Source organism: Perca fluviatilis, chromosome 1 (genome assembly GCF_010015445.1).
Source record: "Perca fluviatilis chromosome 1, GENO_Pfluv_1.0, whole genome shotgun sequence".
NCBI classification, from domain to species: Eukaryota; Metazoa; Chordata; class Actinopteri; order Perciformes; family Percidae; genus Perca; species Perca fluviatilis.
The window spans coordinates 24,018,774-24,043,277 of record NC_053112.1 but is presented as its reverse complement, the minus strand read 5'-3'; the positions used below and the strand labels follow the sequence as shown (position 1 = coordinate 24,043,277).

Genomic DNA, 24,504 nt, shown 5'->3' with positions numbered 1-24,504 from the left:
GATGCTAATGATTTATTGTATTCTTGCTCTCTTTCATTCTGCATGTTCTACAGTAAATTTCACAAAAATAGACTAATCTTCTAATCTCTCAGTTCATTTCTTACACTGCACTGTAACTTTCATTCTTATATTTCATGCCTGTCTTATTCTATTTAAAAAAAATATATATATATTGTCTTAAACAAATGTTTTTAATTGTTTTAATTGCTCTTTCATGTTTTATGTAAAGCACTTTGAATTCCCTTGTTGCTGAAATGTGCCATATAAATAAAGTTGCCGTGCCTTGCCACTGTCAACGTTTGCAACGCAGACCATCCCACTATCCTATCAGCTTCCTCTGCTGAACCAATAGAGCACTTACCTGTGTGCTGGGCTGTCCTGTGCCGTCAGTGCACACAAACTGCACAAACTCCTTAAGCGGGTCCTGGTGGTGATGGTAGCGTATGGTGGGGTGGGTGAAGTACGGGCTGGACTGCTGGATGATAGAGGAGGAGGGGAAATGTAGGGCTGAGGCTGAGGCACGGGGACTCCCTGAGGAGAAAAGTAAAAGGGGGATAGGAAATAGGAATAGGAAAGGAGAGGAGGAAGAGGAACGTGAGGAGAAGATAGACAAGAGACCAAAAGTGGGAAAAATACAATGAGGTTTAGGTCATTCTATTGTTTTTCTACTTAAACACAGAACAGATGTTAAGCATACAAAAACACTATATTACATTAACATGCACACCTATGACAGTATACAAGACATGCATATGTTTTAACTGAGCACCAACATAGCTGGCAGCAAAGACCAGGTTACCGCTTAGGCTTATTATTGTCATAACACAGAAAATAGCTGTGACATTATTTGGGGTAGACTGACTGGAGCTGTTTCTGCTTACAAATGACTGGCATTATCCCTGGCTATTGGGCAACATCTGGTCCCATTCATTTTATAAATCAGCTCTGTACCTCTGGTAAGCCTGGCATCACTAAACTTTCACAGTCCCATACATGCTTGAGTGTGTTTCAGTATTTTCTGCCTCCGGTTCCCTCTCCATTTCTCACACACACGCACGCACGCGCGCGCACACACACACACACACACACACACACACACACACACACACACACACACACACACACACACACACACACACACACACACACACACACACTGGGTTTTTCCACTTTTGTTTTATTGCTTGTTGGTGATGTGTAATCAATCAGCAGCATATCCTTGCTGTGCGGTTCTGCCCAGTAGTTTGAAGCTTGAGAGAGAATCTCCCCTCTGCTCCCATCCGACCACAAAACTCCCAGAGACATTAGTCAGCCAGCCAGCCAGCCAGCCAACCACACATCCACACACTCCACTGTCTGTCTTGTCTGTTGAGATTCTATGGCTTTGGCAATTTGGCACACCAAACTAAAGAGGCAAGCTGCTAGGTGAGGGGAGCCTGGCGAACCATCATCTGTGATTTTGTCACCTACTATCTCTTGTGTATGCTGCACTCACAAAGTGTGTCAGTGTTTTGGTGTCCCCATATTTTTGTGTGTGCACATGCATTTTGTATCTTAGTTTGCATGTATTTTTGTAGCCTGTCTGTATGAATGTGTTGCTATGTCTGTTGCAGCTTTCATGTATCTTTGTACATATATTGGTGTCACAATGGCAGACTCTCCAGACTAGAATAATCAGACAACAGTCAATCTGGCAGCTCTCCACGTCAGTTTGAAGCCAAAAACAGGACATAAACCATCCAGTACTTACCCCTGAACACTCACACTCACTAGACCTATACAACAAGAGCTAACAGCTCCAGTCCATCCAAGGCACGCCTCGATTGCTAACTGCTTCTTCCCCCTCTCTGTCTACCCCCATTTCTCTTTTCATCGCTCTCTCCTGTCCTCCCTCCCTCCCATCATCCTCCAGTCTCTTTATAGAACCAAGGCCTCTGAGGGACATTCCATTTGGATGGCAGCCATTTTAGCACAGAGAGTCCTCCACAAGAGTGTAAATTTACACATGCATGCATGTGTATCTCTGTGTACGTGCACTAATGCACCCATACAAAATCTCTAAACACTCATTACAACCTCTCTATTACAGCAAAACATCTTAACCAACAGTCTATACACACAGTTTGGAGAGTGTGAGAAGTTAGCTGGGGAACAAAGAAAGTTGAGCCAGACCCTCACACCTCTTCAACTTGCTCAAAAAAGAGAGGAGCACATTTTAGAAATCAATTTAAATGCAAAATGTGGATTCTGCAGAGGGTATAGGACTGCTCTGTGCAGATAAACAACATGGCTTAATGATGAGAGATCCGGTCTGGACTATATTTTCTAAATATACTGTGGGGAGCTCCGCAAGTAAAATTCAATACGTTTCAACATGGAGAGCAATGAGTCCAAATGACCTTTACATGGTAGGCCTGGTTTGGCTGTGGACCAAATTATCCCTTTGAGAGACAAATGGAATGAGAGGGAAATATAGAGAGAGGAGGACATACAGTATGTATTCCTTTGAAAAGTGAGACCAGCCTACAGGGAATTGTTGGCAAACTGGAGATCCTGGAGACTTTGGGAATTCTCTGACTGGAGATGGAGAAACCATGTTGATTATCCTACAGGACTGAAAATCTCTTATGAGGACAACTTGCCCTTAGTGCCTCTAATGAAACAAGACCTTGGAAACACTGGATGATACATTAACTACAGTCTACTGTACATCTGTGCAACTTCATTATTTCTTCCTTTACCTTTTCAAATCTCTATTTGCTCTACATTCTCAAACCACACACATCTTTTAAAGAACAAAAATATAACTGTTATGGTGCGTCTGAATGTAACCCCCCCCCCCCACACACACACACACACACACACACAAAATAAGCAAAAAACAAGCACTGTCTTCTTTTTGCGCATATGATAAAGAGTTTTTATATTTTCATTTCAGTGTGTCTTAAAGATTATTTACATGTTATTGCAGCTCTTTTGACAATAAAGAGGTAGATATTTCAAAGATATTTATGATACTTATGTACTGTACACACAGTATAAGTGTTGGGTCTTATTACAACATAAATTTAATTATATAGTGGGCTGATAGCTCCATTTGGTAAGTTAACACACCCGGTCAAGTTCCTTACATGAGAATAAACAGCTTTGTCAGTTTAAATGCAAGAACTGAACAAAAACATTACAATGGATGCATAAAGCAGTTAGATGTGAGGCAAATCAGTCACAAAGGCATGGATGCAGCCATGGTACCATGCAATGACAACATTAAAACACAAAGGCACAAAGATGATGGTAAAAAATGGATGGATGGAGAGAGGTTGAAAGAGAGAGAGAGAGAACTTTATGCCAAGCCATGATGATAGCAATAACACTGAACAGGTGAAACTCTGCGGGCATATTGCTTCTCAGCAGTTGCAACTGTAGGATTTTATTTTATTTTGTTTTCTCAGCAAGTACGTTTAGGATTTTCATTTACAGGCACACGATTGTAGAATTGATTGTTTCCAGAGGAATTTTTGAGGTGTAAATATGGCAATCTAGAATCACGTTTGACACTCCCTTTCCTTCTCTCTCTTTTTCAGATTATAAAAGGGGGATTGGGGTTGTTGGGTTCATGGCAGGGCTCTCACCTGGTCTCACTCCTGCCAGCACAGGCAGCGGGTGGTGTGTGAACGCCATGCGGGGGGACCTCGTCTGGGAAGTCAGGGCGTTGAAATCAAACTTCCCCGGCTTCTTAAGTGAACCAGGCGAGGACAGTCCTGGCAAAAAAAAAAATGGGATCAACAAAAAAAGTGGGGGGGAAGAGGGAGGAAAAGAGAGAGGTGGTTTTAATCAACAAAATGTTGCTTCTTTAATTGGCTACACTAAAAAAATAAAATTTAAAAATTTAAAAAAAATTAATTTGATTTTTATTTGAGGGGACTTAAACAATCATGATTTTCTGATTAGATTATTTAATTTCCTCATTGGTTGATGGCAGTGCATTGCTCCCTGTCCTTTTGGCTGTCTGCCATTAACTTCTGTTAGTTTTAATAAGTCCAGACCAGAGGACTCCATGCTGTAATAAGTCATTCAGAGATATACTGTAGGATTCCTTACTCCCAGCTTTATAGTCATATAATAAGGGCTGAGCAATATTTCATATCCCAAGTGTATGTCTTCAAAGGAAAAAGCCAATCTGAATCTGGTCTTTGTTTTGGAGCCAAAGCACATCTGTAGCTATAATAACCTCTATTGTGCCACTGTCTATGTTTTTCTGTCTCATCTCTTTCTCTCTGTTTCTCTCTCTCTCTCTCTGTCAGGTGCCAACTCCAGGCTTTCTCTGTGTATGAGCATGGCCACCATACAGCCACAGTCAGCTAGTTGTGGTCTGGCTTCAGTGAAGCTCACAGGATGGCTGCACGAGAAGAAGGCTTCATTCAGAAATAGCACACACTGTACAGTATGGACACGGCAGCTGCTGAGTGCGAAAGACAAGCAGACGGACAGAGAGAGGAGTCAGAGGGATAGAGAGAGAGAAAGAGAGGCGAGAAGAACGTGGGAGACATGAAAATATGCAAGGGAGCGAGAGAGCAAAGCAGAACCTGTGAAAAATGCAGCAGCGTCTTGTTTTTCAATGCGTTGCTCTGACGACATGTATGAAATTGGAATGTCATAAGATGTTAAATATGGTTATTATCTCTTGCTCACACACACACACACACACACTCACACACTCGACATCTGAACACACTCGAAAGCACGCGTCTGCACAAAAAACAACCGTTACAACACAGCCACATTTAAATGACGAAACATGCACATTTATTTTCCATTAAGTTTTCCTCTAATCTTCCTAACAAGTGAGTGATTTGATAATGTTCTCTTTTGAAACTTTTTTTAGACTCTTGTTTTGTAGTCTATTTCTGTGGCCCCTCCGCATCAAACAAGGCATTAAATATGATTCCTGCTCAGTTCTCCAGCTGGAGATGTGTGAAAGTATATGGGAGTGTGGGGGCGTGTAAAACCTTCCTTCCTTGTGTGAAAGAGTTAAGTCTCAAGCAGGTGGGAGTGAATATGTGTGAACCATTTATGTCTTTAGCAGACATATATTTCTTTCCCCCCACTGTAGCGGGAGTCTGTGGGCGTATTGTACTGTCAGACAGATTCCAAGCATGAAGACAACCCTGATCCCACTTCTGACACCAATAGTTAGCAGTGATTGCTATGACACTGTCAAACTGGTGGGAGCAAACTGGAAATAAGAGCAGTCTGCAGAGACTTAAACAAGGATAGGCACTGGAGGGGAGAGAGCTGGGGAAGATCAGAACCTTATACTGTAGAATAAACAGTCATGGCTTCAGAGAGGTAGTTGTGCTTGTATTTTGGAAGTATAAAGTGAATTTGAAGTATAGAAATCAGAGACAGGAAACACAAAGAAGATCAGATGAAGACTGACATCTGTAAATATAGGACGTTATAGCACTGTCACTGTCACCAGGGGAATGTGAAAGACAGTATTTCGGTGCTTCAGAGACTGTGCAATGGTCTGATCTGGTTTGTGTGTGTATGTGCCACAACTGCACTATTTCCTCTCCTGGCAAGCCTTAGTTTTTCACTGGCAACCAATCAAGCGCTCCCATGATGACCCTTCTGTCTCTTTGCACTAACAGGCCTGCCACCAGATGCGCCTCTGAAGCATGCACGCGCACACACACACACACACACACACACACACACACACACACACACACACACACACACACACACACACACACACACACACACACACACACACAGAGTTGGGAAAGACAGGATAGTGGTTTAAACAAGTGAAGGAAAGTCAGGGATGTCTCCTCTCCTCAGTGATTTAAACCACATATGTACATCCAGCCATATCCCTCTACAGGCCTGTAACATTTAACTCACCAAGAGCACCAAGAAAGGCCCCCACCACAACAAGTCTCTGGTGTCTCAGGAAATTTCACAATCATTTGGAACTAATATGAAATCATGGTTGTTTCATTTGCCTCCACTAAGCCCCCCCCTCCCCCCTTCTATTCTAGCCCCTGTGGAGCAGATGTCTCCAGCATCCTCACGGATCCCAAGGCTACACACGCACAGAAACACCATCTGGGACCATGCTTCAGCTGTGTGTGTGTTTGTGTGTGTGTGTGTGTGTGCGTGCGTGCGTGTCTGTGTGTTTGTGTGTGTGTGTGGGGGGGGCTTTGTGATGTGTGCACAAATCTAGCATGTGTATTTCTGAATGTAATTCTGTTTGTGTGATTTATATATAAATGCATCTTCATACATCTGTGTGTGTGTGTGTGTGTGTTTTGCTGGTTGTGTGTGCTCTGTTGGTTATGGAGGGAGTCGATGGTGCTGTGGACAGACGGCGAGGTACACCTGTGTGTGTGTGTGTGTTTTTTTTTTTTTTTTTAAGAAGCCCCTTGGTTTGTTTTTTGTGTGTGTTTGTGTGTATGTGTTTGTGCTTGCTTGTTTACATACCCCCCACCTGGACAGGAATTCCCAGATGAGCTTTGCCTGTGGCAGGTGGGATCCTTTGGAAAATCGGATACACACCGTACCAAAATCACACATTCTCTACTCCCTCCATTCTTGCTCTTCCATACCTCCAACTCTCCTTTTGTCTTGGTTTCTCGAGTGTGGACCATGTTTTGCGCTAGCTACTGTTAACTATTTCCGAACAAACACACAAAAACAACGGCTCATAATTACAAACACTTTTGGTTTCCTAATTTTTCACTAGGATTTTGTAAATTAATTGGGTAAAGGGTCCAGATTTGCACGCTATTCCACACCTCTATTTGCCAAACTCATTAGGAGGTGTACACGGCTGTGTGTGGTGCATTATGGAGAGTAAGGGAGAGAGACGGCGAGAGAGAGAGAGAGAGAGAGAGAGAGAGAGAGAGAGTGAGCGAGAGACAGGAAAAAGATGGGAGGTGAGGCTCGGGTGTGCTAAGGCGTGCAGCAGCCTCTGTTGTGGCTCTGATGAGCAGCCTCTTAATTACATTTACAGCTAAGTGGAGCGGGAGCAGGAGAGCAGCCGCTAAGGCTCGAGTGAGAGTAGACTGGGGCAAAACCTAACCAGGGCTTTTGGCTCTAGTTCACATCCTGATAACCCTTCTCTCTCATTAGCTATCACCATTTGAGTACACCAACGTCTCCTCTCTTCCCTGTCTCACCTCCCACTTGCCTGCTTTCTGCTTCTCTCTCCTCCTTCTTTCCTCTGACATGTTTTCTCTCTCCCCAGGGTCCCTCCTGCTGTACACGTTTTCAATTAGACAGAAGGGAGACAGGGATGGAGGTTTGAAGGGAGAGCTATGGAGCAGGAGGAAGGGTTTTACACCTCTGATCCACAGACGGTAAGCGTCTTAATGAGGGATTTGAAGCAAGGGAGGGATGGAACGACAGAGGGATGGAGGCAAGGCAGGCACCTGAACACCTGCAGGGGTGGGGAATACGATAAGCATGTGTTTCAATGTGTGAAAGTCTGCATAAGTGTGTAAGTCAACGTGTGCGCGTGTGTGTGTGTGTGTGGGGGGGCTCTGTGGTTAGTTTATGTTTGTGCATGTGTGGGACGGTCTGTAGGTTTATGAGTGAGTCACTGTGCATGTGTGTGCAAGTGAGGCAGAATGGGCACAGCATGTGAATATGCCTGCTGGTGTTGTCAGTGTTAGCCTGGTGACATCTGTCAATTCAAGTGCCACTGGGAGGACTGACATGACTTCAGAGAGATATAGCCAGGGATCTTAGGTGAGCCAAGTGTAGCCTTATGTTTCACACAGAAAGTAAAGCCTGAGCAGGATAATCCTTGACAGTCCTGCTGTACGTCACATGGAATGTTATGTGAACTAATTTACATTTTGATCAGCAGCAATGAAATCAATTTGATAACAACTAAACATTACCAAAGTTTTTGGGTACACTACAAGTCCTTACCACAGACATCATACAACTCACATATAGAGACACACACATACAGTATATAATATATATATATATATATATACATATGTACATCCACTGTATGTACATATACACACATACACAGAGGAATGACTGAGCTACATAGGCTAATAAATAGCAAATATATGAGTGTAATCAATGTTGTTCTAACCATGGTAAGGAAACTGCACGCCATCGTTTTCATGTTTTATCTTCCTCTCCTGCACACTCGCCAAATGGTGCTGCACTGAAAGTGGAGAAGGGTATTGTTAACAATGAGATAGGGGGAGAGTGAGAGAGAGACAGATGGAGGTAGTGAATGACTGATAATTGACACAACATCAGGTAAACTGTATGTGGGATTAGGGCTTTAAGATGAGGATGAGTAAATATGAAGCCATGAGATTTTGGAGTGAGGAGGTGAACAAGAGAGGGTTTCTTTCGTGGAGTTATTGGGTTGTTGCAGGGATGAGATATGGATTACTAAGGAGGAGGAATAAAGAGGGCAATGTCCAAAGCTGAATCCCAGAGGTAGTGGTTACTGCCAAAACAATGGAACCACTGACATAAAGTCTAAATACAGGCTGCTGTAAGCTGTTGTTTCATCCTTGATGCATCTTGGCATTTATATTCCCGATGTCTGAAGCTATTTGGTGGATAGCATATAGCAACATTTATCCATGATAAATTCAGTTGTCTGGGTGATGGTGTTGAAATGTTGACCAAAAAATGGCCCAGACTATAATTTAAAACATGTTGATGTGTTTAAACCCATTGACTACACAACAAAGGAAGAGACAGTCAAATCAGTGTAAAAAAGCCTCACCACATGATGACTGTGTAACGGTTTTATTGCCAATTATATTTTTTCTTGACGAGACCTAAACCTGACCTTTCATTGTTTTTCTTAGTCACCTTTATTTTGGCAGGTATTCATATGTCTTTGTCAGAGACAAACCTGAGAAAAGCATTTCTATTTCAAGTCTACATGGTTTACATGCTTAAATATATGGCAGGGTATTATATGTTTAAACTACTTGTGCTACTAGTGCTTTTGCTTTATATCGCTAGACACTGTGACCAATAGGCCGTGGTCAATCTCGGTCACCCCTTTCAATATTAGATAAATAGAGCACTCCTCATATTTTTAAACAAAGTATCAGTTTTTAATCTCTCTTTGGTGTTCAGGAGCTGCAGTCTTGGGTGTTGCTGTGTCTCTAAGGTGTACTGCCTGAGGTAGAGGGCCTTAAGAAAGGTGGTTGGTGGGTGAGTGAAAGAGTTTGAGGGATGTTCAGGGATATGTTAATCACCAGAGTGAAGGTAGGAAATTGAGGTAGGGAGTGTGGAGAAGAGACAAAGTCAGATGCAGGCATAGGTTGAACTTTGGTGAGGGTCAAGCAGGAGTGTGAAAATGTTTTATGATGCTTGCCTAGTGGGTGGCAGGTGGGAGTGGGATAGAAGGTACCTGCATCCATGTCGTTGGGCCACGCACTGGACTGGGAGGAGCTGGCAGCAGGCGAGCGTCCAGGGTAGAAAACATCATCTGTGGGGCTCTCCAGCTCACTGTCGTCTAATGACTTCCTCTTGGTGGAGCTGAGGCCATGGGAAGGAGGTTTGGAGAGTGAAGGAGAGGTGGAAGGCAGAAAGAGAGGGGGAGAGGAGCCATGATTTGTTTTTCTAATGACAAGGAATGTATGGATTAAGGATAAAATACCTTGCAGAACTGACAACTTGAAAATAATCATATAGACAAGCACTTTAATGTTTATAGAGGCTTCACGTTTTGCATCGTAGGGGAAACAAAGTCGCAAAGTCTTGGGCCAGAACAGACAAAGCACAAGAAATGTCAAAACTACAAATGAAAAAGGAGAAAATGGAAAGAAAAGTTAGGAAGCACAGACAGCCACACAGTAAGACTCTCTCTCTCTATATATATGTGTGTGTGGTTCTGTGAGTGTGTCCCATTAGTTTGTGTCTTTGTAGGTGTTTATAACTACCTCCGTGGAAGGTTTGCGTACAACTCCACCTCAGACCTAAAGTGACAGCAGATGACAGAGGTAAGAAGAGAGAAAGAGAAATGTTAAGAAAGACACAAATGGGGAAATAGCAGAAAAAGCCATCACACATTCATAAAGAGGAGGGCAGCTAACAGGGAGACACACAAACATATATATGAGGTTTAAGACAGATTCCAAGACTGGGAATGGACTGTAGTACTAAATGCAAGAAACCTCAATGAAATGGGGTACTTTACGTGCCAGTAAAGTCATCTTTGCGATACAAAGCGCTAAACTGTTGGCAGATATTACTGTGATTTCACACTTCAGTCTGCACTTGGCTTCACAGCAGATCGCATAGCAAGGTAGCACTGCTACTGCCACATGGTGGCTTCAGCCACAAGAGACTCTTCTAATGGCAGACAGCTGGACTTGTATAATGGTCACTGGTGTTTCGTGAGCAACATACATCTCCTAACACCCGTACACTACTGTTGTCTGTGTGAAATCATAGTCCGGACTGTGTACCTGGTGGAAGGAGGAGAGGTGAGGGAGCGTCGCCCCAGAGCCACCTGGTTGATGTTGTAGTAGCTGGGACTGCTGTCCAGGTCAGCCAGCGAGAAGTTAGGACCTGACGCCGTGGCTACAGGTGCTAACAGGGAGAAAAATAATAGAAAGAGGGGCAAGGAGAGCAAGAATGAGTTAAGATGATATGTAATTATATTCCAGAATATCCAGTAACATCAACTTAAAAGGAATACACTGGATTGAACTGTGTTCCTTCAGTATAAGAATATTATCAAAATAGTGTTGTTTTGTCAATTAGGAAACAAAGCCACAAATCATACCGTGGGTATTGTAATAGTTTTCCTGCCGCCTCTCTCCATATCGTTTTTAGTACTTACTCTGTGACACTCTGACCAGCTCTGCCACGTTCCACACCCCTGAGGTGACGAAGCAGTCCTGGAAACTCAGGTGCCCTGTACAGAAAAGGATACGATCAGGACTTACATACAGACACAAAAGCTTTAGAGAAAAATAACACCACATCAGAAATTTATAGAATTCATGGAAAAAATTGGAAGAAGCCCTGAAAATCACATCCCTTTGAGAGGGTGACCATCTGCAACTGTGTTTGTGGATCAACATCTGTGTGAGTGTGTTTGCTAATTGGATCCATAATTGGAATACGTTAAGACTGATAAGCATGATGGAATCAATTCTAGTATGCTGATTTGACAGTGTTTGGACATGGATCTGTGTGTGTGTGTGTGTGTGTGTGTGTGTGTGTGTGTACCTACCATTGGGCGGTGGTTTGATGTCTGTGTCCCCCTGTTGACTGGAGCTGTCTGATTGTCCAGATTCTACACAGAAACAGGGACAGGGAGGGGAGAGTAGAGAAAGACAAATGGTTTGGATCTGGTTTGTATGCTAAAAAAAAGGTAATCAAAAACATACTGGTAAGTGTACAATGTCTCTGTGAATCATAGCTATGTAATGTATCCATGCTGCCAAGACCAGGATATTTGAGGTGTGAGAGGGAATAAGAGGGACTTGAAGTGTGTGCTGGGGTACGGTATACATCTTGTGAGTGTATGTGTGTGTGTGTGTGTGTGTGTGAATTTGCACATTTTTGTGTGACAGTCTTGTATCTAAGAATGTTCTCTCCCATCTCCCACTGTCCCTCCTGACTTAAGGTGCAACGATTTACAGTGTGCTGCTATGCCATTTAGTATCTAACCACGCAATCATATCCCTTGCCCTAATCCTATTTAATACCTTCTTGCTGGTAGGGATTTAGTCTGCGTAAACAGAGCACCTTACACACACGCACACACACACACACACACACACACACACACACACACACACACACACACACACACACACACACACACACACACACACACACATCCCTCTCTCTCAAGCTGTTTCTTTCTTTTTTTCTGTTTCATACTTTAAAGGGGAACTATGCAGTTTTTTTTAGCTTAATTTACCTTAACTGAACAATCATTGGAATGGTTATATGACTTATATATATATATATATATATATATATATATATATATATATACGACACCCCTCCTAGCGCCTGTGATCGGAAAAACCACCCTTGCAACTTTTGGCTGGCGAGCCGCCGGCCTCAGCATCAGGAAGTATCGTGTGATATCAGGTCTCGCGATGTAACAAATTGCTTTAGGCACTGCACACATACACGTCCCCATCCAGGAACTGGCTAGCGAGAACAAGGTAGCGATGGAGTTTTTCACACTATCGTCATGGCTGAGCCGGAAAAAAAGAAGCAGAAAGCTAGGAAAGCATTGTCGGAGGAACAGAGAAAGAGGAAACGGCAGACTGACCGAGCGAGTTTTTACACAGTGTTGCCAAATATCTATTCCGAAGCTGTAGGGGGAGCTCTATAGAGAAACTTGCGAGCAAACATCAAAGAAATTGCCAAAACTGCATAGCGCCCCTTTAATACATGTTGTAATCCTTGCATGGACACGCACGCACGCACACAATGCCAGTCTGGCTGGGAGTATGTTAAAGTTGAGGCTAAACTCTTCCTCTTGGGATCAAATGACAGCAGAGCAACACAAACACATGCACACATTTTGAATCCGCACAAACACACACCTGTTATGACTGGTCTACGAAAGCACTCACATGTGCAGACACAAACATGCCAATTTTTGGCAACAGAGGGCAACAATTAGACCTGGAGGAGCTGCAGGCTGAAATAGAAGGGTGCAATATGAGGTTTTGTAACAAGAGTAGTACTGAGAAAAGTTAGTGCAAAGACAGTGCATTCTTGTCCAGGCTGTAAAATATGCTCTGTGTCTGTGTGTGTGTGTGTGTGTTTGTTTATGAATAACCCGCTGTATGTATTTCCTCAATATTTGTGACCACGTGTCTGGGGGGGGTGAATGCTATTGCCCATCCATTCAGGCCTAGCTAGTTCTGTCAGCTAGCTAGCAAGCTAGCTAAAGAAGGTGTTTATCTGCAGGCTGTAGGTGATAACAGAGCACACAGACTCCTGCCAGCAGCACTTGCCTTGCAGCCACACTAAGCCACAGATTACTGAGCAGAAACAATAACAGACCTGTCTCGCTGCCTACGAAGCACTGCTTATCCACAGAGAGAGGGGCGAGACAGACGAGAGAGAGAATGAAAGAAAGAAAGAGCACAGAAATGAAAGAGAGCTTCTTTTTCCCCTCTCTTCTCATGCAGAATCTCTCCTCTTCTCTGTCTCTCACTGGCTGGGTGTAATCCTGGCAGCCATCTTAGAGCTTGGCAGCCATGCTAGCATTGTAGCACACTTAGCGCCACATCAAAACAACTATACGGCACACCCAAACAAAGGACAAACTTGCACCAACAACAACATCAACGTGGACAAACATTGAGGTACACACTCAGAGTAAACATATATGGCGGCCAATGAAAGCTGTTGAAAAACAACCTGACTTCACTGGACCTTTTGCCGTTGTGTAGTATTTCACCACAGGGCTCTACAATATTGTAAACACTCTATTTCTCGCACCATACATGCCCTGAGTAGATACACAGCCACATTACTGTATGTATGTAAATACAGAATACTCCAGAGACATCCGATAGTCTAATGTGTAAGTTGCAGGGTGCAGTTTGTAGCCACAAACCTTCACACGACTTTAAAGGAACGTACTATCACAGATGGAAGTTCAAGATAGAGTAAAGAAATCTCAACAAAGTGACTTTAGCCAAGCCTGCTTCTATTAGGTTTGTATTACTCTACTATCATATCTACATTTACTATCTTTCAATACTTTAATTGCCAACATTTATGAAAAGTTTGTCTGATTACCAATGGCATTAAGATTAAACAACTTAACAAGTGTGGCACTGATGCTCAGTTATGTTTATTATAAATGTGAAGAAGGTTGCAAAACTTAAAGTCTGTTTTAGTATCTGCTAAATCTTACAAAGTTCTACAATATGAAGGGGACAAATTAAGCCAGGATATTTTTAAACTAAACCTTTCTTTATAAAACCTTAATAGTATACTACTTTGAAATCATGCACTGTATATCTTACTAAGTAACAGAGAACAATTGTATTTCAATATGGACATATCACATTTTGGAAAAACCCAGCATTTGGAAACCCTCCCCTTACTGTTTCTTAAATGGCGTATTGTCGGCCTGTCATGACCCCAACATGTTCTGCTGTTGCCGAGGTGTGAAAGACCAAGGAGTGAAAACTGAGACTCATTGTAGATAAGAGACTGTCAAGCAGATATGTGCAGTAGCAGTGACAATGATAGCTGTCCTCAACATCACCCTGAGGCCTCGACGGGCCTAACCACATCAGCTCTCACAGTACGTAAAACAGAAAGATATATGTTGGTTTACGAGTTTTCTGAGCTCAGGCTCCTTAGCCAACTAACACTGTACTTACAACGCAGCACTACATCATTCATTGTCCAACAGTGCATCATATAGCTGGGTAGAGAAGTGTGGAAGGCAGGGGGAGAGTGAGGTAAGACAGAGGAGGTCTGGTTGCTGGTTATCACCACTCTGCCAGCTGCAGCCTACAACAGCAGCCTCAACCCCCTCTCCCCCCTCCCCAGCCTCCTAACCACACATCCAACCCCTTATCTTCCCACCGCAGCCCCCCAAAGCCCTCCCTTCAGCAACCCCAATCATAGTCCTGCAGTCCCCCCTGGATGCCCCTCCACCTCCAGCAACCCCATCTCTAACCTCAAACCTTTGAGCCTACCCTGTAGCCCCCTCACACCAGTGGATTTTTAAAAACAACTACACTGATAAAAACTGAGTGTACACAGTTTGACCTGACATATAGTACAAACAAGAAGCACATGTAGGACTGTTAGGACTTTACTTAATTTTCGATAACCCATTATGTTTGACAATCGTTGCAAATGAAACTAAATAACCACTGTAACCATCATGTTAGGCTTTTCTCTATTTGGGTCTGATTTGGCACAGATATCATCTACATCTGTTTCACCTGGTTTTACACAAAGCCCCAGTCCCACTTGACACTGGATTGGCAAGATTGACTCTACATGGTTCAGTTTATGAGTCAATCTTGATGTAGCAGTTGGGGCAATGGGTGCCACAGTCATTAGCAGAAACTGAGCTTTCCCCTCCAACTTATTAAAGTCAGATTTAAAGATTTAAACACAATTCATTAACTAGCAATTCTGCTTTGTGCTGAATTTCTCATTTGTACTTAATTTCACCAATGTGAAAACAGTGACTTTGCACGGATGATCAGTAAAAAAAAAAAAAATGTTAAACTGTAAAGTGATGCTTCTTCACAACTTAATCTTGTTCTGTATTGTATAGCCAAAGTAAATGAGCTGGTGAAGAGAGTAAGTTCCAGTTCCAGTAAGATGAAAAGAACGAGATAACTTGGTTGGTTGGAGTTGGCAGACCAAACCTGTGCTGATATTGGACCTAAATTTGACATGTAGCAAGAAATATGACTAAATGTTTCTAACACATTAGCATATGGTAAGTTGATACTTCGAGGCTTGCTGTGGTTGTTTGTCTTGGAGCCCGCTTTCTAACTGTAGTGGTTCTTTGTGGCTGGAGCTTCATGACGGCTACTGTCATTGGTTGCTGATTACTGAATTTCCCTGCAGGCTCCAGGGCAAATCTCACGACCCTTACCACAATCAACACAACCTGTCATCATGGCCTTGACATATACAGTGCTGTACCCTCCATCCCTGTTCTCAACCAACACAACTACTTATTCTCAAGCCCCACCACATCATCTTCTATTCATTCTCTTCACTTCTCTACTCTTCCCCCTGTGATTACCTGATGCACTGTTGATGTCCAGGGTCAGAAAAAACAACCAAATATGTTACCCTGTCTATCAAACCACACATCCCACCAAGGAGCAACCAACCAACCAACCCACCATCCATCTACCAGTTGTGGATTAGTTTTTGGCTCAGTGACCTGTTAGATTGTACTGTTGACCGATTGGTTATAGAGAGTCGGAGTACACTCTCCGACTCTCTATCACCAATCGGTCAACAGTACTACAACAGTACTACAACAGTAGTCTGTCACAGACAAATATAATGTTAAATAGGGAAGGATGTGGGCAGAAAGCAGGTGGTCAAGACATTTTTTATTTAAAAAGATTGTCACAGAGCAGAATAAAACAGTGAACTAAAGCTCACCTGAAAAAAGACCAGATTAAAAAACACATTCAAACATGCCCTAAAAGAACGGTGCACACAGGATACAGTAACAGACAAAACACAAATGCACAAATTACATTTATCCCAAGTGTTGAAATGTAAGAACTACTGATTACAAACATGGGATAAAACCAAAGTAAAAGTCAAGGTCAAAAATGAAAAGTGGGCTCCGCAGTGGCACACCACTGTTTGACAGAAGCATAAACAGTGCTGGTCATTTGTGAGTCTGTGCAGTACAAGCATGCACACTCCTAACATTAACATACAAACCAATAAGTGAGCTGATCTACTGTAGCCACATTAAATCAGCGTGTGTCCATATGTGCATGCATGTGTGTGTGTGTGTGTGTGTGTGTGTGTGTGTGTGTGTGTGTGTGTGTGTGTGTGTAGCTGCATGTACTGTGTGTGCACAGACTGTTTCACAGATTTCCCTCCTTGTTGGAACAAATGTCAACTCGACTCTCCCCCTCTCCTCTCTCCTCCTCCCCAAAACACAGGATAACGCGGTACAGCCTCCCAATTGGGTTTCGCTTAAGAGGTTTATCGGTATGTTGCTAAACATTCTGACCTTTTTTTAATCCTTAATGCGCTTAAAATGTTCCAAACCCTCCTAATCCCCCTGGCTATCCCACACAGATGTTCACTCAGCTCTTTTATTGGACGTTATTTTATTATTATTTTTATTTTTTATTTATATTTTATTTTCCATTTTAGTCTTTAATTATTTAAGTCTGTGTCATATGAGGGTATATTTCTGTTTCAGTGGAAAGAAGTCTTTATCATTGCTACTGTTTAGTGTATGTGTGTGTAGTAATGCTTTTGTCCTAAAAGTGTTAACCAGAACCCTATGTGGTGAACCAGAAGTGTGAATGTGACCTTTTCTAGTGTTTACTCTGTTGGAAGCAAAAACCTTTAAGTTACTTAGAAGTGAAATCTTAAAGAGTCATAAGAGTAAGAATAAAAATGTCAGCGGAAACTGAGACATTCTATGGTGAAATTATGTATTACATGTGTATAAAAAACACTGTTTGCATAGTATATAAACTACAGTATTCATGTACAAATCTGTGTATGCACAAACATTTGCATGTACGTATGGATGTATAAATGAATGCATGTATGTATGTATGCACGTGTGTCTGTGTGTATTTGTGTTCCTGTGCCAGCTAGGCAGGCTGTGTGACGAGGTGGCAGAGTAGGGCTCTGTATATGTGTGTGTGTGTGTGTGTGTGTGTGTGTGTGTGTGTGTGTGTGTGTGTGTGTGTGTGTGTGTGTGTGTGGAGCAGGTGTGCCTGGCCGCCCTGCGCAGCTTGCTGCCCATCTGTGCTCCCGTCTGTGTGCCGCCTGCGCCCATGCTCTGCCAACAGCTCCACACCACAGCAAGAAGACCCAGGAGAGAGGGATGCTGAGAGATGAGGGGAGGGATGGAAAGAAAACAAGAGATGGAGGGGAAGAGGAGAGGCGAGAAGAGAAGTGAGGGGGGATGATGGAGGGAGGAGCAGAGAGAGGAGCGAGTGGGGGATTACAAGGCTGGGAGCATGGAGGATAGGAAACGGAGCAAAAGAAAGTGGGAGAGGGAAAAGGAGGGGGTTATGGGTCTAGAGAGTGTGCATGAACTTGCAGGGAATGGGTGGAGTGGGTGATAGTGAAAGGGTGCGGTGCTGAGTGGAGGTTTTATGGGGGGTATGTGGCTGGCTGTATGCCCATGTATACCCCCCTCCTTCTTTATCCCCTTCACCCCTTCCCGTTGTTCCTCCCTCTCTCCATTCATCCTCTTATCCTCACCCCACTATCACCTCTTGGCTCCATCAGTGCAGATTACTATGGACCTGTGTGAAACCGCTACACAGTATTTTGTAATGCTTCTCCATCACTGGGTTGGGACCCAACAGTATGGGCCTCCTAAAAATGGGTCCCTAACTGTTTCTCTTTATCCAAAGATATTGGCTTTGTAAAGTCACCAGGGTATTCCCAAGCTGTAACAATATAAGCTAAGCTAATTATTAGGTTGTAAGCCCAGAGGTAGAATCCCCAAAACAGGGTAGATTATATTAAATTAGCCTACCCAATGGCCTATGAAAATCAATTTTTGGGAAATTCCAAGAGTAAAAGCATGAAAACCCAGGTTATACCAATTACACCATTTTAAGTCCTTCATTACTGTATGTGGTAAAAAAAAAGTCACATAAAAGCGATTTAGAATTTTGTTAAAAGGGTTAAAAGTAAACTGATATATTCTGCATATCAAGGGTGAACTCATTCACTTGTGGCATTTAAAGTACGTCAAATGCTTACTCAGAGGGTTGTGAAATGACATCCCATGAGAGTTATGAACTGAAGTACAGGATGTTTGAATCTACGGTTATACATGTGTCTATAAACCAGGCCTGGTTTCACATGTATGTGTAAAACTCATTGATGTATGTTGGATTTGTCAATGGGTTCTTCTAACTTCGGCTGTCTGTGCCAATGACATCAACATCGGTAAAGGTTTGATAGTCAACTCACACAATTCAATTAATTTCACTTTATTATTATTCTTTAACGAGGTGCTCCCAAAAGCCAGTTTATCAAGGCTTAACATATTGTTTTCATTTATGTTGCCCTCCTCTACCATTTTAATGCATTAAGCTGAAAATGAGTCACAGACTTAGTATCCACACATGTGCCATGGCTTTCCTTAAATCAGAAACAATGCATTGTGTTAACATTGCCAGTAATTAGGACCTTGTCAGCTTGTTCTAGGTTACGGCTATTGAAAGAAATATAATTGCAGATGAAGTGAAGAATAAAATAGCATCAGAAGAATTATTTTTGTCTGGACAGGGGAAAGTTTAATACTGATGCACATCACATCCATACATCAGACACCGAGGACAGTGACAAAGCATCTGTATTTATAGATTTTGGTGTATGACTGAACTTGAATATGAATCTGGAACCCTATGTGTCAGCGGCCAATGTTCTGGTTATTCCCTGTTTGGTGGCAGTAAGTCAATTTACACACAAAGGTTGTAAGCGTAAGAACTCAAGAAGCTTAAGTGTATCTAAAGACAGAGAGTAAAATAAAAGCCAAGCTGGAATTACTTCAAAAGCCCTGTGCAAAAAAAGCTTCTGTATGTTGTAATTTCCTTTAGGTAGCTAGACACTTAGTGGGGCAATAGTAACTTTTGTTAGACAGGCAATCTTGTTATCATCACATTGGTTACTGTGATCATTGCTATGCAATGCAGTAACAGAGACCTCCAACACAACTCTGAATCATAATTAATATTGATAGTCGAGTGTAAATTGGATTCTGTTTATGGAGTCATGCTGACAAGACTTGCTTTTGGACAGCTGCTCAAAGTCCTGAAGGACCACTAGGGCTCAAGGAGCAAAAATCCTACTTAAACAGACACAAGAAGACACACAGCTACACAGTCAGCTACACACACACACACACTTGTGACACAAAAATGTACTCCTCCAGCTGACACGTGTCAGAAAGAGAAAGCACACAAGGCTCTGATATGAAGTGTGCCTGACTTAGTTGATTAAATATGAATATATAAATCTCTTTAACGCGTAAAGAATTTGTCTAAAAACTAACACTAACATGTAATGATGTGAATGTATTCAAAAGAACATGTTGTACCTACGGTGACTTGATGTGTTCAGCATATGTGTATAAATTTGTTTTTACTGTATATGAGTATGAGCATTTTGCATTCATGTGCGTCTAACCTGCTTCATTAGCAGAGGGCTGAGCGTACTGCATGTGTGTGTCTGAGGCTGGGGGCCCCCAGCACGGTTCACGACCCAGCCTAACAGAGTGTGAACGTCCCCCCGCTGAGCTGATACTGATATAACTGTCCTGTAAGTGGTGTTGACACCAGCATTATTACCCTGTCAACCTCCATCTCTACTCAGCTTAAAGACGTCAACCACCTTGGGGGCCCGAGCGCGTTAAGGACCAGTGTCTCTGCATAGCTCTGCTCCAGCCCAAATAAATACAGCTGCACAAAGGCCGGAAAGGGAAAGAGAAGGGGAACACTGGGGAGCGAGAAGGAAGGAGGAAAGAAGGGGGGGGGGGATACAAACATCACACACACACACACACACACACACACACACACACACACACACACACACACACACACACACACACACACACACACACACACACACACACACACAGAATGGGTGGCTGCAGCAGGAGGTTATCACCACCAGGTGGCACTTTCCTGGCACATAGAGAGCATGGTGAAATGCAAATAAAGCAACAAGGCCTTGGGCCAGGCTTCTTAGCTAGCTCAGACTTCACTCTGTAGACTGTAGTGAGAAGCAGGCCAGAAACTGAGAAAAAGGGAGACAAAGAGATGAAAAAAGAGAGAGATGTGATGTGAATAAAATCAAAGTGAAATATGGAGCCGTGAATATTATGGAGATGTGAGTAGGAGCTTATCCCTTCTTTATTTTGCCCTTAGATAGCAAGATCGAACACATAGCGAGCAATCTATCGTGTTTAAATAAAGTGTTTAAAATCAAAATGCCTTACACTTTCCAACATCAGGAGCTGAACACCGTTAGACAAAGAGGCAGGAAGTGCAGCGCAAGAGAAAGATATGTGAGCTGGGGGAATGTAGATTTGCAAGAGAACAGAGCACGGTCAGAAAATAAAAATAAAAATACCTAACTACATAGCACTGTGACAGAATGCATATTTGCAGCAGAAGAGAACAGCAATAAAAGAATGAGAAAAAATTGCAGAAAGAAAGCAAGGAGAAAATACATTACAAGGGAGGCTCACATAATGTATAGGGGTCAGCAGAGTATGAAAATAAGCCATGACAAAACTGTACAGCATTGCTTTACTTTGTGTTTAGATAGTTGGAGTAAAGTTAACCAGTAGACTTCAGAGCAGTTGAGTGCAGCTTTGAAAAAAGAAAGCTGGAAATGTCACAGTTAAAGTATAGCACAGAGCTGAATATAGAGCTGGGGAGCGAGGGAAGGCCTGTGTTGAGACTTGGATTTCTTCTCCCTCAGTCCCTCTTCCTGCTGGCCCAGATACACACTGTGGGTCTTTGTGCTGGGCTGTTACACACACTTCCTGTCTGGCCAGCAGAAGGGTGCTTTAAGGTAAGCCTCTCCCATGTTCTAATGCTGGAGCTGTCTTTCTATTCCGCTCTCTTCCTGTATCATACTTCATATTTCCCTTTGTCTGTATTCATCTGGTTACAACACATCATTCAATCTTTTTAAATAAAAAATGTCTTGACCACCTGCTTTCTGCCCACATCCTTCCCTATTTAACATTATATTTGTTTTGAGTGTTATTTTTTACAAGCCTCCTACACTGGTTCTCTTTTCCTCACGTTTATAGCCCAAGTGCTTTGCAATTCTTTGCAAGATACATAAAAGAAAGTGAATTACACTAATAGAAGGCTGGTGCACTTGCATAGCCAAGGACACATCGATAAGAGTGAGAAAACATCCTCAACACACACACACACACACACCCACAAAGTGATACTGAGCAAGGTTGCCAACTCCTCCAAAAGCACCACTGAGATAACAGTGATAACAAACATTGTTCCTGCTGCCAAGTCTTTTTCTCCCGAGGAACACTTCAATGAAAATTCAGAGCAAATGTGCCACTTTAAGAACATAACAATACGTCAATTAAGTCAGCTGGGTGAATATGCTGCACTAGAAAGCAAGAGACCCAATTACAGAGGATCTCTTAAGTTCTTTGCTCATGAGAAATGCAATGATGAAAGTAAAGAGAGAATCCATCCATTTGAATGCATTTGAAAATAATGATTGTTCTGTTGGGAATGCATACAAGTCATAATCTAAATTATTTCTGTTGGAAAGAGCTTTTCAATATAATAAGAATGAACTCATACATTATAAAAATTGCGACAATGTAATTTCAATAAAGTATCCATAGCAACACACACTGTTATATACAGTAGGGGTTGGACACAGTTGCTCCCTTTTGGGTTGTTCACATACAGTGCAGCACTCAGTGGGCTGGACACTGACACAATATGCGTCTCACTGGGAAGTGTGAACAATCCAAGGAACTCAATCTTGTCAATATGTGCCAAGCTGACAGAGGGATGGTGGGAGGCAGAAAGAAAGAGGGCTGGGTGGGGGGTAATCAAAAGAAAAGGAGGAGCAGGGATGCTAGCAGGAGAGGAGGAAAGGAGCTGTTGGCAAGTAGATGAGATGAGTGAAAACAGTGAAGGATATGAAGGCTGTGTATATTAGATTGTGTATATACTGTATATATAGAGAGAGAGAAAACTCTAGGAGAGCAACATGATCAAAGAGGTCATGCTGTCCCGTTGACAACACACACACACACACACACACACACACACACACACACACACACACACACACACACACACAGGAGCGGAAGGACATGGAGCTAGTGCTGCCAAGCAGTGGTCACCTTTGACCCTTTGGCACTGTAGCTGGAGAAGATGCCAGCCAGACAGCTCAACGCAGGAAGTAGAGCAAACAGTGTGTTTGAATGTGTGTGTGTGTATGTGTATGTATGTGTATGTGTGTGTGTGTGTGTGTGTGTGTGTGTGTACACAGGGGTGTGGACACACACTGGCCAATCACAGCCATGAAGTCAGATCGTATGAGCCAATGAAAGTAAAGTTTGACAAGGCTGACAAGGATTGATGTTCGCTCATTTTGTGCCATGTTAATATGCATTCGTGTTAGGGGTTGTGTGCATTTGTACCAGTGTGTTGGTGCGTATACTGGTGTCTGAGTGTTGCTACGCAGACTGAGGATTAAAAACCAAGTAGAAAGAATGTGGGAGGGCGGCGGAAGAGAAGAAGCAAGGGAGAGGAGAGGAGTTGGCAGGGAATTGGCAGAGGAGACAGTGAACTTGTGCCCTTGAGTGTCAGGTCTCAGGAGCTGAACTGCCATCTTATCAAGTCTGGCTCATGGTGCACACACTCCAACCACACAATATATGTAAGAGATGAAAGAGTGCTAAAAAAGACATGACATGTCACTTGGTAATGTTCACACAGATTCTCTCTCTCTCACACACACAGACACACACACACACACACACACAGACACACACACACGCTCTTGAGGCACTCTTTGTCCATTGTACGGCCTGGTGAGGGCAGATGGAGAGAGTGGTGAGGGGCAAAGGGTGAGGTCATGTGAGGGAGCTGGAGCCAGGCGCGACAGCCAGCCTGAAGTCAACCCAGTAGTCAGTATCACCAATGGGTGACCCTGTGAGGATGTGCTTGTGTCTCTTTGGATGTGATCTTTGATGCAGCTAAGGGTCACAAGCACAGATAAAAACGGAGGATTCTAAGCACAACATTCAACCAGGAAATTCCTAACTGCATCACCCAAACACAGGTGAGCCCATAAATACCATTAAAAAACATGTATGAACAAAATCACTTAAAGTGTTTGTGTGTGTGTGTGTGTGTGTGTGTGTATAAACATGAATATTAATCTTTATTTAAAAAGAAAACGCTTAGACGCACATGTCTTAACATGTTCAACGCGCATCTAATGTACAAACATGACACTCACACACATGCATACAGACACATGCTGAGTAGTAATAGGGTAAAAGAGAGGATTACTACTTGAGGAGGGGGAAGATGGTCAAAAAAATCAAAAATGCACAGGGAAAAAGTCACTCTACAGGGAAAAGTAAAAAACAATGCACAGGCAATGTCAACAAGCTATCCAACAAATGGCGATGGTGGGAACCCTCACAGCTAAGATAGTTATGAACAGCTTGGAGTCTGGACAAAAAAAAAAGTGATGGCAACACTAACAAATAGATAAACCAATCAGGATCTAGATGTACAGTTAATCAGACCACCATCTGTCTGGTGGTATAGGAACTCAGTGGGGAGCTGCATCGCTGCCACATAAGGTCACGGCATGTGTGTGAGAGAAAAGAGATTTAGTAATTGAGAGAAAGACAGAGAAATTAAGAAGGTAAGGTGTGTGTTTATCAGTAAATTTATATGTACACACACACATCTTCTCAAAACCTTTTACCATCCTCATTTGCTGTCCCCAGAAAAGAGCACTCAGTCTAGGCAGGGGACCTGCATGCGACTCCAATGCTTCTGCCAGACAACAGAGGCCTACAGTCTTTTTTCAGAGTTTGGACCACAGACAAAGCACGTGTGTACCCACAGAGCACAAGTCACTAACACACCACACACTGAACATTTGTATGTGTGGGTGTCTATCCTCATTTTGTCTGCCCTATTCAACCATTTCTTTTTTTTGTGTCTTTCCTTTTTCTCTTGTTGTCCAACTACACCTCAGTCTTTC

General features: G+C 42.8%; 1 protein-coding gene across 5 annotated transcripts in view; it reads right to left on the bottom strand.

Annotated features, from left to right (window-relative positions):
- nfixa (nuclear factor I/Xa) overlaps positions 1–24,504 on the bottom strand; it is a 121,551-nt gene that overhangs the window by 10,884 nt on the left and 86,163 nt on the right. For all 5 annotated transcript variants that reach the window (XM_039795651.1, XM_039795664.1, XM_039795657.1 and 2 more), the window contains 8 exons: positions 11,249–11,311; positions 10,853–10,927; positions 10,476–10,599; positions 9,948–9,983; positions 9,416–9,543; positions 8,123–8,197; positions 3,633–3,761; positions 362–531 (listed from right to left, as the gene is read on the bottom strand). In XM_039795651.1, the coding sequence (XP_039651585.1) occupies positions 362–531; positions 3,633–3,761; positions 8,123–8,197; positions 9,416–9,543; positions 9,948–9,983; positions 10,476–10,599; positions 10,853–10,927; positions 11,249–11,311 (800 nt within the window). The remainder of the gene's footprint in view (positions 1–361; positions 532–3,632; positions 3,762–8,122; positions 8,198–9,415; positions 9,544–9,947; positions 9,984–10,475; positions 10,600–10,852; positions 10,928–11,248; positions 11,312–24,504) is intronic.